The 15,800-nt window shown below is 41.3% G+C and overlaps 1 protein-coding gene across 1 annotated transcript in view; it reads right to left on the reverse strand.

Annotated features, from left to right (window-relative positions):
- gbe1b (glucan (1,4-alpha-), branching enzyme 1b) overlaps positions 1 to 15,800 on the reverse strand; it is a 611,336-nt gene that overhangs the window by 438,803 nt on the left and 156,733 nt on the right. Inside the window, exon 3 of the mRNA XM_043701429.1 lies at positions 13,961 to 14,076. Within this exon, the coding sequence (XP_043557364.1) occupies positions 13,961 to 14,076 (116 nt within the window). The remainder of the gene's footprint in view (positions 1 to 13,960; positions 14,077 to 15,800) is intronic.

Consider the following 15,800-nt stretch of genomic DNA (forward strand, 5'->3'; position numbering starts at 1 on the left):
GTGTGGACTTGTTGGGCCGAAGGGCCTGTTTCCACACTGTAAGTAATCTAATCTAAAAAGAAAACATTTCTTTGCCCAGTAATTCTGAAAATGAGACTAATTGCACAGTAATTTGAAAGAACCAGGATAGCCTCTTTCAGAGCTGGAACAGAGCAACTATGACGTTTGATTATAAGTTCAAATGAGTTCATTTCACTGACTGAACTGACAAGAAATTGTTATGCATATTTGCACAGCCATGAAGTGCATTATTTTTCTACTGATCACATTGTGGCAGGCCTCACACATACACTTTATATCATTTTGTATTTGTTGTGCAGTCCTTATGCATTTTCAATTTCAAACATTGTGTCAAGTACGCTGTAAAGTTATTTACAGGTCACAGGCTAAGCAGGAGATACTTGCATTTGACCATTTTGGGTGAGAATTTCAGTTGTGGTTGAGAGAAGGTTTCTTTTCAACTCCCAAACCTCACTTCATAAAGGGGCAGCACACTGAAAGCTTGTGATTTCAAATAAACCTGTTGGACTATAACCTGGCATTGTGTGACTTCTGATCATGTCCACCCCAGTCCCACATCATCAATTCCCAAAGTGACAGAAGTCTACTGATTAAATTGCACCAACATTGCATGTAGCACAAGTCAACAATGAATTTGATTTTACTTTCAAAATGAATTGTGTCTTTATTTTAAGGCTAATGACATCAATATACACACCAGGCATAGAAACCTCAGCATTTTCACGAACCCCTATTTGTGCTCATTTTCTGTTTTAGTTATAAATACATTGACTTGTTGTCTTAGGCCATGGAATTTAGGTTAATATTAATTTCCAGTCAGAGAATGGAACTTCAGCATAGGGTGGCAATTGATCACACAGATTATTGCCGAGGGGAGATTTTAATCCTTAATCTAATCTAATTCAGGGAATGTAGATTACTTAATCAAACAGTCAAAGTATTAAAACACTGAAGGACAAACAAAGCACTGGAATCCTTTCATTTCCGAAATATTCAACTTGAAACATTAGCTTAGCTTCTCTCTCCACAGATGCTGCCAGGGCTCGAGTACTTCTAGCATTTTTTGTTTTTATTTCAGATTTCCAGCATCTTCAAAATTTTGATCTTTGATGGCTGCTATTGTTTTAGGAAAATATACACATATCCTCAGGGGAGAGAAAAGGAAAAATCTATGAAGTACATACCTTATTGCAAGACTTCAAACAAGCCTCGTTTCAGTATCTAGCTGTTAATGGAGATATGCATTTCATGGAGATATGCACTTGTGTATGTTTAGAGATTTTAGATGATTCACCCATGGTGGTGTCTTGGTGTAACACATAATCAAAACTAATGTTCAGATTCAGGAAAATGTTTCTTTATTATCTCCAGCACACTGATTCAAAAGCCTCATTTGATAGCCAAGCTACACCTGCTGTATGTGAATATAACTCTCACTTGTGCCCATCCTAAATACCTATCCTTGACAGTTGAATGTGTGTTGCTGGAAAAGCACAGGTCATTTTCCTGTTCCTTGGATGCTGCCTGACCTGCTGTGCTTTTTCAGCACCACACTCAACTCTGATCTCCAGCATCTGCAGACCTCACTGTCACCTATCCTTGAGAATCGAGTGAAAAACAGTGATATAAAGGGATCATCATTGTCCAAGTAATCTAAAGTCGTGGGCTAATACTCAGAATTCCACATTCCTATCTATACTCAATAATATCTTTGAAGCTACCTACTTCAACCTGCAAAATGCTCAATGTCTCCACTGCCTTGAGGCAAAATTCTAAATTCACACAATGCTCAAATTTCTCCTTATCTATCCTAATTGGGCAATGTCTAATTTTAAAACAACTCTACCTCGGTTTGGACTTGCCCACAAAATGAAACATCCTTTGCACATCTGTATTAAGACCATTCAGGATCAAATACACTTCAATCAAATTATACCTCACTGTTCTGAACTCCAGTGAAAACATGCCCAGCTGGTAAATTCTTTCCTCATAAGCTCCAGGTTACCAATCAAGTAAACCTCCTCCAAACTGCCTTCAATGTATTTACAGCTTCCTTAAATAAACAGACCAAAACTATACACAGTAGTTAAGATGTTCTATCAGCAATGCCCAATATAACTGAAGCATAACATTCTTACTTTAATGCTGCCAGGAGCTTTCTTGAATGTGTGATGTTCAGCATTCTAATCTTTTGTGACTCATGCACAAGTACATCTAAATCTTGCTGCACCTCAATTTCTGCAGTTGTTCTCCATTTAAGCAATACTCTGCCTCCATTCTTTCTGCTAAAATGAATAAAATCACATTTTCCCACATTGTGCTTATTCAGGAAAAGGGAGTGACATGATGGTAATAACATTGCACTATTAATCCAGAACTCTAGGCTAACATTCCAGGAACATGGTTTCATCAAAACATTTTTTCAAGATTCTTGTAGGGGAGGGAATCTGCCATCTTTACCTGCGATTCCAGGACTACAGCAATGTGATTGACTCTTAACCATTGTCTGGACAATTAGTATTGGATAACAAATGCTAACCTATCCAGTAATGTCCTCATCCTAGGAATGTTTGCCCATTCAACACACAGTCATACAGCATGGAAACAGACTGGCGCCGACCAGACATCCCAAGCTAACCTAGTCCCACTTGACAGCATTTGGCCCATAACCCTCTAAATCCTTCTTATTCATGGATCATCCAGGTGCCTTTCAAAAGTTGAAATTGTACCAATCTCCACCACTTCCTCTGGCAGCTTATTCCATACACACACCATCCTCTACTTGAAGTTAGACATCAGGTCCTTTTTAAATCCTTCCCCTCTCACCTTATACATATCTCCTCTAGTTTTAGACTACCCCACCATAGGGAAAAAAGGCTTTGGCTATTCACCATATCTATGTCCCTCATGATTTTATAAGCCTTTATAAGGTCACCCCTCAGCCTCTGACGCTCCACGGAAATTAGCCCCAGCCTGTTCAGCCTCTCCCTATAGCTCAAACCCTCCCAGAAACATCCCTGCAAGTTTTTTCTGCACCATCTCAAGTTTAACAACATCCTTCCTGTAGAAAGGTGATCAGAATTGTCCACAGTTACCTAGAAGTGGCCTCACTAATGTCCTGTACAGCTGCAACATGACATTTTAACTCCTAAACTCAATGTTATGATCAATGAAGGCAAGCATGCCAAATGCCTTCTGCACTACCTTCTCTACCTGCAACTCCACTTTCAAGGAACTACGCATCTGCACCCTTGGGTCTCTTTGTTCAGCACTACTCCCCTGGGCCATACAATTAACTGCACATGACCTGCCCTGGTTTGCCTTACCAAAATGCAACACCTCACATCTATCTGAATTCAACACTATCTGTCACTCCTCGGTCCCCCATTGGCCCATCCGATCAAGGTCCTATTGTACTCTGAGTTAATCTTCTTCACTGTCCACTACACCACCTATTTTGGAAGAAACTTACCAACCATACCTTCTATTTTCACATCCAAATCATTTATATAAATGAACAAAAGCAGTGGAAACAGCACCGACCCAGCACACCATTGGTCACAGACCTCCAATCTGAACAACTACCCTCCACCATTGCACTCTGTCTCCTACATTCAAACCCATTTTGTAACCAATTGGCTAGCTCCCCTAGATCCCATGTGATCTAACCTTACTAACTGATCTATCGTGCAGAACCTTGTCAAACGCTTTGCTGAAGTCCATATAGACATCGATCTCTCTGCCTTCATCACTTCTTTGTCACCTCATCAAGCACTCAATCAAGTTAATGAGACAGGATTTTCCACATTCAAAGCCGTGCTAACTATCTCTGATGGTCAATCCTTGCCTTTTCAAGTAAATGCACATCCTGCCCCTCAGAATCCCCTCCAACAGCTCACCCACCACTGAGACAAGGTTCAATGGTCTATTGTTCACTGGCTTTCCATTATATATTTACATTCTTCCTCAAACTTCAAATGTCTTATTCACAATGTACTTTCCTACCCATCTTGGTGTCATTTGCACATTTAGTTACTATGCCTTCACTTTCCTCATCTGACTCATTAACATCAGCTCTTAACACAGTGGTTAGCACTGCTGCCTCTCAGCGCCAGAGACTCGGGTTCAATTCCCGCCTCAGGCGACTGACTGTGTGGAGTTTGCACATTCTCCCAGTGTCTGCGTGGGTTTCCTCCAGTTGCTCCGGTTTCCTCCCACAGTCCAAAAATGTGCAGGTTAGGTGAATTAGCCATGCTAAATTGCCCGTAGTGTTAGGTGAAGGGGTAAATGTGGAGGAATGGATCTGGGTGGGTTGCGCTTCGGCGGGTCGGTGTGGACTTGTTGGGCCGAAGGGCCTGTTTCCACGCGGCAAATAATCTAATCTAAAAAGGTGAGGAGGCAGCTTAGACCTGAGAGACAATCTTATCACATCTTGCTAATCAGAAAAGACCCATTTAAACATATCCTGTTTTGCCTGCCAGCCAGGCAATTATCCATCAATTTTATCCTCTACACCACAAGCTTTTATTTTCCACAGTAACCTTTGAAGTGGCACCTTATCAAATGTCTTCTGGAAACCCAACTGCTGTACATCCATAGAATACTATTCCTTCAAGGAACTCCAATAAATTTCTCCTTCCTGAAACTAGACTGACTTTTCCCAATTACTTTGAATTCTTCCAACTGTGCAGCTATGACTTCTTTACTGATTGATTCTATCATCTTCACCACGACGGACATCAAGCTAACTAACTGGTCCATAGATTCCTGTTTTCTCTCTCCCTTCTTGAATACAGGGTTTACGTTTGCTACTTTCCAATTTGAGGGAAATTTTCCTGAGTGGAGAGAATTTTACATTAACGTTTATTATCACAACAAATTCTCCTGCTTTATCATTTTGTCTTTCTCTGCAAGAGATCAAGTACTCTGGAATATTTAATTCTTAATGTTTGTCTACCTCCAATATAAAGCCTATAGCACCCCTCAGCCTCTCTCTTCAGGAAAAACACAGCATTTCTTGACCTATTCTGGCTATTTCTATGAATTTTCTTTGCACCTTCTCCAGTGTTTCCATATTCTTTATAATATGGAGAATAATACACTACTTTAAGTGTGGTTGTCTACCCAAGGTTAACACACGCAATCCCAAATCGCTAGGGCAGCATTGAGTCTTAACATGAATCTCAAAACATGAGCAGAATTCGGTTCCTTGTTCTTTTAAAATAGGTAGAAATTTAAAACATTACCAAGAGCAATTTGGTAAATTGTTTCTCTCTCATCATATTACCTAACTTGATATTCAAATCAATAAATCCAAGTGGGAGGAACAGTTGGGAAAGACAAAGTTGAAGTGGGTGGTAAACAGAGAAGAACTTGACTTCTGCCAAAGAATCTGAAAAAAACTGTTCTGCCATTTGGTTGGTTTGCTGTGCTACGTAAATCCCAATGTGGGGAAAGCTGAGAGCTGGCGAAGTCTGTAGAGCTCAAGAATCACTGAGTCACAGCTCTCAAAAGCATAAGACTTAATGTGATGGCACTATAATTAAACAGACAAGGTCATCCGATTATGCTTTGTAAGCTATTTATTGTGATTTTCATAAAAACAGAATATTTAAACTGCGTTGGGTGTTCCGAATAAAATGATACCTTACAAGTTCAATTACATGTTTTGAAGAAGTCACCAGGATGATGCATGAGGGAAGTCTGGTAGATTGCAAAAAGCTTTTTGGAAATCTACACAGACAAAGGTACTACATTAAACAAGATCAAAGGCTTTAGTCTTCATGATATGTTTAAATTAATGCATCAGACAATGAGGTTCAGAGTAATGAGTCTTACCCTTGCTGATGACACAAAACTAGATGAAAATATAAGCTGTCATGAGGACACAAAGGCTACAAAGTGTGGGGGCAACAAAATGGTAAATGCAGTATAATGTGACAGTACAGTTATTCATTGTTATAAGAGAAAAACAGAATACTATATTTTCAGAAAACATTAAACTTTCAAAATGTTAGTGTTCAATGAGACTTCTTGCACAAAAATTACCAAGTTAGCATTCAGGTACAACAAATGATGACAAAAGGAAATAATATGCTGGCCTTTATACAAGTCTATTGGAGTACTGAAATGAAGATGTGCTCTTACCAAAAAGGCTTTGCTAAGAGCACATCTGGAATAACATGTGCAGTTCTAGCCTCATTATTTAAGGATTACTTATGTCGGAGTGTGTACAGTAAAGGTTCTCTATATCACTTCACGGGAGGAAATGGTTCTCCTATGGTGAGAGACTGAGTATATTGAGTCAATATTCTTTGGAGTTTCTAAGAACAAGTGGTGATATTATTGCAATAAACAAAATTCTGAAAGGGAATGATAAGGAGGTCGGGTTCTGAAAGCTTGGGCATGTAAAACACAAGGACACATCAGGGTAGGTGGATGATTAAGCAGAACTGAGATGAATAGAAATGTTGTTACTCAAAGGGTTTTAACTCTTCAGAATTCCCTCCTCACAGGGATTATGGATGTTGCAGCGCTGACTACAGATAAGGCTGGAACAAACTGATTTTGATCCTTTAAGGAATCCAATAATATGTGGAGGAGACGGAAAAATGGAGTTGAAGCCATGGATCAGCTGTGATCGTATCAAATTCCTGATGAAGGGCTTTTGCCCGAAACGTCGATTTTACTGCTCCTTAGATGCTGCCTGAACTGCTATGCTCTTCCAGCACCTCTAATCCAGAATGTGATCGTATCAACCCAACAGGCCGCATGGGCTACTCCAGTTCTTGAGCTGGATTGAAAACTGATCGAAGAATACAGTCAGAAAGTAATTGCGCATCAATTTGGATTTGTTTAAAGAGCAGCACCTTCTGAAGGAATCAGTGTAGAAAAATCACTTCAACTTTTTAAAAAATATTATTAAACTCGATATAGCCATGAGCGAGAGAGAGAAAAAAAGAGTATGTGTGTGAGGGCAAGAGAGCGAGCGTGAGTGAGAGCTTGAGCGTGTGCATGAGAGCACGAGAGACAACGGAGGGAGGGAGGGAAGGAGGGGGAGAGAGAGAGAGAGAGAGCGCGAGAGAGAGAGAGAGCGCGAGCGAGCGATCTGGACATTCTTGAGCAATACCCACAATGTGATAGTTAAAGTAAGTTTAATGTGACAAGTTAAAGCACAGGATGTTCAAGTTTACAATATTCAAGTACAATGGACCTTTGTAAGATCTCTGGAAGACCATGACTATTTCTGATCTCCTCACATGGAGAATTTTGTTGATGCCTTTAGAAAAGATGCAATCGATGTTTAAAAGATGATATGGAATAATTTGTGCCTGAGTTGACAAACTGTTTCAAGTGAATAAAGACTACAGCTCACAACTTGAATTTGTTGGGAGGTTTGTTTAGTTTACTTGCTACAAGATGGTTCTTTCCCCCAACAATAATGGACCTTTGCAATAGGTTTCTGACTCATGTCACAAAACAAAATTTACCAGACTGCATCATGCAAGAACTGGGACTCCGAGACAGAGATCACTCTTTCTTACAAAAAGAAAGAACTATTTCACAGAATTATTAGAGCATGAGTGATCACCTGCTGAGGAAGATGCTTCTGTCCAAACTGACCTGGATTGTTAGCCATTTCCAGGTGAACACATTGCATTGAGTTAATGTTATTGAAAATATTCACAAACTTGTGTGGGACAGGCTGAATGAGCGAGAGGGCTTTCACCTTTTTTTTAAAGTGATACTTTATATGACAATCAATCTCTAAAAACAGTGCCATAGCACAAATGAGGCAGCATAATTTCCTGAAGCTAATGCTTGGAACCTAAATTAAACAACTGTAGATGCTGGAGATCTGAAACAAGAACAGAAATTGCTGGAGAAACTCAGCGGGTCTGATATCATCCGCAGAGGGAAAGCAGAGTTAAGATTTCATTTGTCCTTCAGAACTGAAGTTGGGTTTCTCCAACAATTTCGGATTTTGTTTGCTTTGACTCCCAGTCCACAACCTCAAATTTAAAACGATCATGCTGTCTTTATTGATTTCACAACCATCATTGTAATTACCAACTAAAATACCAACTCAACCTCTGGAGATTATTCCCTACATGTCTCAACATTGTTGCTTCTTTTTTCCTGGAGGACACTGCTAATCACTAGATAAGAACACAGCTTATTTTGTTATCCATTTGTGGGATGTGAGCGTCACTGACTGGGCTAGCATTTATTGCCCGTCCCTAGTTGCCCCTTGAGAAGATGATTGTGAGCTGTCTTCTTAAACCACTGCAGTCCACATGCTGAGAATTATCCCATAATGTCCTGAGGGAGTGAATTCCAGAATTTTGACCCAGCGACACTGAAGGGACAATGATATATTTCCAAGTCAGGATGGTGAGTGGCTTGGAAGGGAATTATAAGGCGCTCCCATATGTCTGCTGCCCTCGTCCTTCTAGATGGAAGTGTTATGGGTTTGGAAGGTGCTCCCTGAGGATCTTTGGTGAATTTCTGCAATGCATGTTATAGATAGTACACACTGCTGCTACTGAGCTTCAGTACAGGAACGGGTGTTTGTCAGAGTTTTACCAATCAAGCGGGCTGCTTTGTCCTGAATGGTGTGAACCTTCCTGAGTGTTGCTGGGACTGCACTCATCCAGGCAACGGGGAAGTATTCCATCACACTCCTGACTTGTACCTTGTTGATGGTGGACAGGCTTTGGGGAGTCAGGAACTGAGTTACTCGCCACAGTATTCCAAGCCTCTGACCTGCTCGTGTAGCCAATGTGTTTATGTGATGAGTCCAGTTGAGTTTCTGATCAATGATAACACCCAGGACTTTGATAGTGGGGGATTTAGTGATGGTAATACTGTTGAATGCCAAAGGGCAGTGGTTAAATTGTCTCTTACTGGTATTTGTGGCATTTGAGTGGCACAAATTTTACTTGCCACTTGTCAGTCCAAGCCTGGATATTGGTCCAGATCTTGCTGCATTCGAACATGGACTGCTTCAGTATCTGAGGAGTCGTGAATGGTGCTGAACATTGTGCAATCACTGGCGAACATCCCCATTTCTGACCTTATGAGGGGAGGTCATTAATGAAGCAGCTGAAGATGGTTGTGCCTAGGACACTACCCTGAGGAACTCCTGCAGAAATGGCTGGAGCTGAGATGGCTGACTTCCAAAAACCATGTCCTCCTATGTGTCAGGTATGACTCAAACCACTAGAGAGTTTACCCCGATATCCATTGATTCCAATTTTGCTCGGACTCCTTGATGTCACACTTGGTCATATACAGTCTTGATTTAAAGGGTTGTCACTCTCACCTCACCTCCGGAATTCAGCTCTTTTGTCCATGTATGAATCAAAGCTGTCAGAGGTCAGGAGCTGAGTGGCCCTGGCTTAACCCACACTGGGTGTCACTGAGCAAATTATTGATGAGTAGGTGCTGTTCGATAGCACGGTCGATTACACCTTTATCACTTTACTGATGATCAACAGTAGACTGATGGGGTGGGAGCAGGCCAGGTTGGATTTGTCTGACATTTTATGTACAGGACTTACCTGGGCAATTTTCCATATTATCAGGTAGATGCCAGTGTTGCAACTGTACTGGAACAGCTTGGCTAGGGAAGTGGCAAGTTCTGGAGTAGAAGCCTTCAGTGTTGTTGCCAGAGTGTTGTCAGGCCTGTAGCCTTTGTAGTACCCAGCATCTCTGTTCCCTCATTTCACGTGGAATGAATCAAATTGGTGGAAGACTGGTATCCATAATGCTGGGGACCACTGGAGGCAATTGAGATGGATCATCCGCTTGGCGCTTCTGATTGAAGGTTGCTGCTAAAGCTTCAGTTTTATATTTTGCGCTGATGTGCTGGGCACATTATTGAGGGTGGGGATAGCTGTGGAGCTTCCTCCTCTTCCAGTGAGTTTTTAATCATCCACCACCAATCACAGCGGAATACGTAAGGAATTTAGATCTGATCCGCTGGTTGTGGGGGTGCTTAATTCAGTCTACTACTTGCTGCTTATGCCCTCTTTGACACCTCATCTTCAGGTATGCCTAGTGCTGATCCAGGCATGCCCTCCTGCACACTCCATTGAATCAGGCTTGATGGTAATGGTTGAGCGAGGGATATGCCAGGCCAAGAGTTTACAGATTGTGCTGGAGGAGAATTCTGTTACCAATGATGGCCTGCAGCACCTCATGGATGCCAGCCTTGAGCTACTAGATCTGTTCGAAGACTGTCCTATTTAGCACAGTGATAGTACCACACAACAAAATGGAGGTTATTCTCAATGTGAAGACGAGACTATCTCCCCACAAGGACTGTGTGGTGGTCACACTTACCAATACTGTCATGGACAGATACATCTACAGTCTGCAGATTGCCAAGGATGAGGTCAGGTTTGATTTTCCCTCCTGTTGGTTCCCTCACCACCTACCGCAGATTCAGTCTCACAGCTATATCCTTTAGGACCTAACTAGTATTGAAATCCCCTAACCAGGTTACATTTTGTGCCCCTGCCATGCTCAGTATTTCCTTTAAGTGTTGTATAAAATGGAGGAGTACCGATTCCTCAGGATGGAATGTGGTAATCAGCAGGGGGTTTCCTTACCCATACTTAACCTGAAGCCATGAGACTCCTGGGGTCCGGAGTCAATATTGAGAACTCTCAGACAACTCACTCCTGACTGTAAACCACTGTGCCATCATCTCTGCCAGGTCTGTCCTGCTGATGGGACAGGACATATCCAGGAATGGTGGTGGTGGTGTCTGGGACATTGTCTGTAAGATATGATTCCGTAAGTGTGACTATGTCAGGCTGTTTCTTGACTAGTCTATGAGACAGCTTTCCCAATTTTGCCACTAGCCCCAGATGTTAGTAAGGAGGACACTGCAGGGGCTGACAGGGCTGTTTCTGCTGTTATCATTTCTGCCACCTAGGTCAATGCCAGGTAATCCATCAGATTTCATTTCTTTGAGACTTTATAGAGATTGGTACAACTTAAGCGTTTGCTTGGGTATTTCAGAGGGCAATTAAGAGTCAACCACATTGCTGTGGGTCTAGAGTCACATGTAGGCTAGACCAGATAAGGATGGCAGATTTCCTTTCCTGAAGGAGATTTGTGAACCGTACAGATTTTTCCAACGATCAACAATGATTTTATGGTTGCAGTAGAATGTTATTTCCAAATTTTTTATTATTGAATTTAAATTCCACCATCTGTCATGGTGGAACTTAAACCTAATTCCAAGAACATAAACTGAATTTCTGGATTAATAGTCTAGCGATAATAGAACATAGAACAATACAGCACAGAACAGGCCCTTCAACCCTTGGTATTGCAGACTTGTGAACTAAACAAGCTTATCCCCCTACACTATCCCAGCGTCATTCACAAGGATTGTTTAAATGCCCTGATGTGGCTGAGTTAACTATATTGGAAGGCAGGGCATTCCATGCCCTTATCACTCTCTGAGTAAAGAACCTGCCTCTGACATCTGTCTTAAATCCATCACCCCTCAATTTGCAGCTATGCCCCGTCGTATAAGCCGACATCATCATCCTCGGAAAAAGATTCTCACTGTCCACCCTATCTAGTCCTCTGATCATCTTGTATGTCTAATAAATCCCCTCTTAGCCTTCTCCGCTCCAAAGAGAACAGGCCCAAGTCCCTTAGTTTTTCCTCACAGACCTTCCCTCCAGAGCAGGCAACATTCTGGTAAATGTCCTCTGCACCTTTTCCAATGCTTCCACATCCTTCATGTAATGGGGCACCCAGAACTGTACACAATATTCCAAATGAGACCACACTAGCATTTTGTACAGTTGTAGCATGACATCATGGCTCCAGAACTCAATCCCTCTACCAATAAAACCTGACACACTGTATGACTTCTGAATAACACCATCAACCTGGGTGGCAACTTTCAGGGATCTATGTACATGGACACTAAGATCCCTCTGCACATCCACACTACCAAGAATCTTTCTATTGACCCAGCATTCTGCCTTCCTGTTATTCTTACAAAAGTGAATTACCTCATATTCATCTGCATTGAACTTCATTTACCACCTCTCAACCCAATTCTGCAGTTTACCCAAGTACCCCTGCAACCGACAACATTCTTCCACACTGTCCGCTAATCGAACCAACTTTAGTGTCATCTGCAAACTTACTAACTCATCCACCTATGCCTGCGTCCAAGTCATTTATAAAAATGACAAAACAAATCCTTGTGGCACACCACGAGTAATCGGATGCCAGGCTGAATATTTTCCATCAACCACCATTCGTTGCCTTCTTTCAGAAACCCAGTTTCTAATCCAAACTGCTAAAACATCCTCAATCCCATGCCTCCGCATCTCCAATAGCCTACCATGTGGAACCTTATCAAAGACTTTACTGAAGTCCATGTACACCACATCAACTGCCCTACCCTCATCCACATACTCGATCATCACTTACACTACAGACGGTATCCTTGCATCTTCTTCCAAGCTGGTATATCATATTCTCTGATGACACTTCTGCGAAATGCCCTTGCACATTTTTACTACATTAAATATTCCATATAAATGCAAACATTCTTTGTTTTCTCCAAAGAGTTACAGAATTTCTAATTCATGCCTTTCAAGGCAAAATTATCTGTGCCTTTCAAGGCAAAATTGTGTCTTCGGATGCAACCATATACAATGAAACATTATAAAACAAAGATCTGCAGATGCTGGAAATCTGAAACAAAAATTCTTCATCAGATATAATGAGTGCCACCAGTAAAGGTTGCTTGCACTTTGTGCTTATCCCAATTCCCTGCAGAAGGTGGTACACAGCCACCATCAGAATTGAGGATATGATTTTAAGGAACTCTATGGTTTCTTTGCCAGAAATGCACACTCAGTCCCTTGTTGCTAATAGCATATAAATCTGCAATATAGGTGATAATGAATTCTCAACAGGGACATGAATATACTAGGCAACTACTTTCACCAGAAATTGTCATGAAGCAAAGCACAAAATTATCATTAAAAGTATTATGCACCAAGTAAGTCTGCTCACCTTGACCCTAATAGCAACTGGTTTTCAGGACTTATAAAGCCTGGACAGCTGATCCCATAAAATTTCATCACACAAATTCATTTACCAATTTGCTTCAAACTTCATTGTTAGCAGCAAGGCAGACAGAAAAGCTCATCCAAATTGGAGGAAATGAGTAAAACATTGACAAAATAATTTTTAAAGGATTGAAGAGAAATAGGTGAGGGGTACTTCCTCACAACAGAAGTCCCAAGTTCAGGATGGCCTCAAACCGGGAACATGACTCATTTGGCTAAATGCTGCTTGCAAGGAAGCAGAATTGTTGAGAAAAGGAACACAGGATCCCGAGTCCAGTCAATTCTGTCATTCAAGGAGTTCTTGGCTAACCTACAAGTTGATACATCTATCTGTATTCGTTTACTGAACTCAAATCAATCTAGTTGGATCTTGAAAGCTCTAATTGACTCAGTTTCAAAAGGTTTTGGCAGAAAAGTATGCCAGATACTATTAACCTTAGTATAGAAAAACTGCTTTACTTCCTAAAGCTGGACAAAGTTATGATCTGTTCTTGACTGAGACTGATCACAAACCCTGGAAGCAACCATAACTGCAGGATCAGAAACAACTTGGGCTGAGGAAGTTGCCAAGGTGATAAAAGATGAATTGCTGACAGTTTCACAAATATTAAACTACTTGTACAAAACTTCCTGTCCACAGAGAGCTCACTTCCTCGTCTTTTTCACTACCCGTCAGGAGAAATGTTGAGCGGAACTGACTTCATGTGGAAAAACATATTTTTCCCAAACAAGCAGTGAGACCAGTATTCTAAAGTGGCAAAGTTTACTCATGGTGAAAGCATTGTGCTTCTCAAGGGAAACTATGTCTGCAAAATGCTCACCTTAAGCTTTGATCCATGGGCTATCAGCGATGACCCATCAGCTCTGGGTGGGATGTACAGCTCCCATTTCCCAAATGGCAACATCTTGTAACAATGTGAAGAAGAGTTCCAGCCATCTGAAAGAAATGTACTGTGTTACTATAATATCACACTACATGGAATATGCATAAGGTTATCAAAAGACTTATTAATTGTTCAAAACTCTCAATGCAAGTAATGCCATGCAGAAGTAAAGATAACAGTTGGAATAAAGCAGAGATTCAGGGATGCCATGATTCATTTTTTAAAGACTCTTAAGACATCATCTGTGGTTCAGTGGGTACCATCATGTTCAAAATGTGTTCTCCTCCAGACGATTGAGCTTGCTGTTAGTACACCGTCTGTCACAATTCCTATAACAGTGACAACATGTCCAAGAGGACTGAATTCACCATGAGGTGCTTTGGGACTTGCTGAGATGGTGGAAACCACGACAGAAACTTAAGATCTTTCTTTTATTTCTTGAAAGGAGGAATGAAAAAGAGCAATTGCAAAAATGAAACAAGAGAGATCAGACAGAATAGACAGATAAAGGGCCTGACAACCACTTTAAGAGGCTTTTGCTGCAGTTAGCACTAAAATTAATATACATCAGAACAAAACGTTGTCAATGTTGGAATTCGAAGAGCATACATAGCAATTTTATAATCAGTTACTTTACTACAGACTGTGTACTGTTCTCTTAGCCCATGCTCCAAGATCATCTTTAAATGAGGTAAATTTCTCAATGTTCTAAAACAATTCAGGAAACAATTATTAGTGGCAGATGTCTATTAATATAACGGTAACTTTAAACAGCATAGTTGATAATGTACTCAAACAGGGAAAATTTGCAGAGCTGTAAGCACAGCACAAAAGTAAGTGAGGGCAATTGCAAAGCTTTATCATTGAACAGTACACACAGGATGGACAGAGTTTCTTTTCTGCTGCAAGATGCCACAATTATTTTGAAGAACATGTTTTTCCTTCATAAAACAGAGAAGATAGAAGAAAGTGTAGGCGATTCGAGTCCTCGAGCCTGCTCTGTCACTCAACATGATTATGGCTGGCTGATTAGTGAGCACAATACCTAATCCCTCAATCTCTTTAGCCACAAGAGCTGTATTTACCTACTTTAAATTACATGAACATTTGGCCTCAACCACTTTCTGTGGTAAGGAATTCCACAGATTCACCACTAGTTGGATGAAGAAATTTCTCATCTCAAACCTAAAAGGAAATCCCTTCTCCTCAAACCATGATTCCTGGTTCTGGACTCCACCATTTTCAGGAACATCCTTCCTGCAACCTGTCTAGCCCTGTTATAGCTGAAAATGTGTTGCTGGAACAGCGCAGCAGGTCAGGCAGCATCCAGGGAACAGGAGAATTGACATTTCAGGCATGAGCCCTTCTTAGCCCTGTTATAGAGTCAATAGAGTCATAGAGATGTACAGCATGGAAACAGAACCTTGGGTCCAACCCGTCCATGCCGACCAGATATCCCAACCAGTCCCACCAGCCAGCACACACCCATATTCCTCCAAACCCTTCCTATTCATATACCCATCCAAATGCCTCTTAAATGTTGCAATTGTACCAGCCTCCACCACTTCCTCTGGCAGCTCATTCCATACACGTACCACATTCTGCGAGAAAAAGTTGCCCCATAGGTCCCTTTTATATCTTTCCCCTCCCACCCTAAACCTATGCCCTCTTGTTCTGGACTGCCCGACCTCAGGGAAAACACTGTCTATTTCTCCTATCCATGCTCCTCATAATTTTGTAAACCTCTATAAGGTCACCCCTCAGCCTCCGATGCTCC

The sequence above is a fragment of the Chiloscyllium plagiosum genome, chromosome 12 (assembly GCF_004010195.1).
Source record: "Chiloscyllium plagiosum isolate BGI_BamShark_2017 chromosome 12, ASM401019v2, whole genome shotgun sequence".
In the NCBI taxonomy this organism is placed as follows: domain Eukaryota; kingdom Metazoa; phylum Chordata; class Chondrichthyes; order Orectolobiformes; family Hemiscylliidae; genus Chiloscyllium; species Chiloscyllium plagiosum.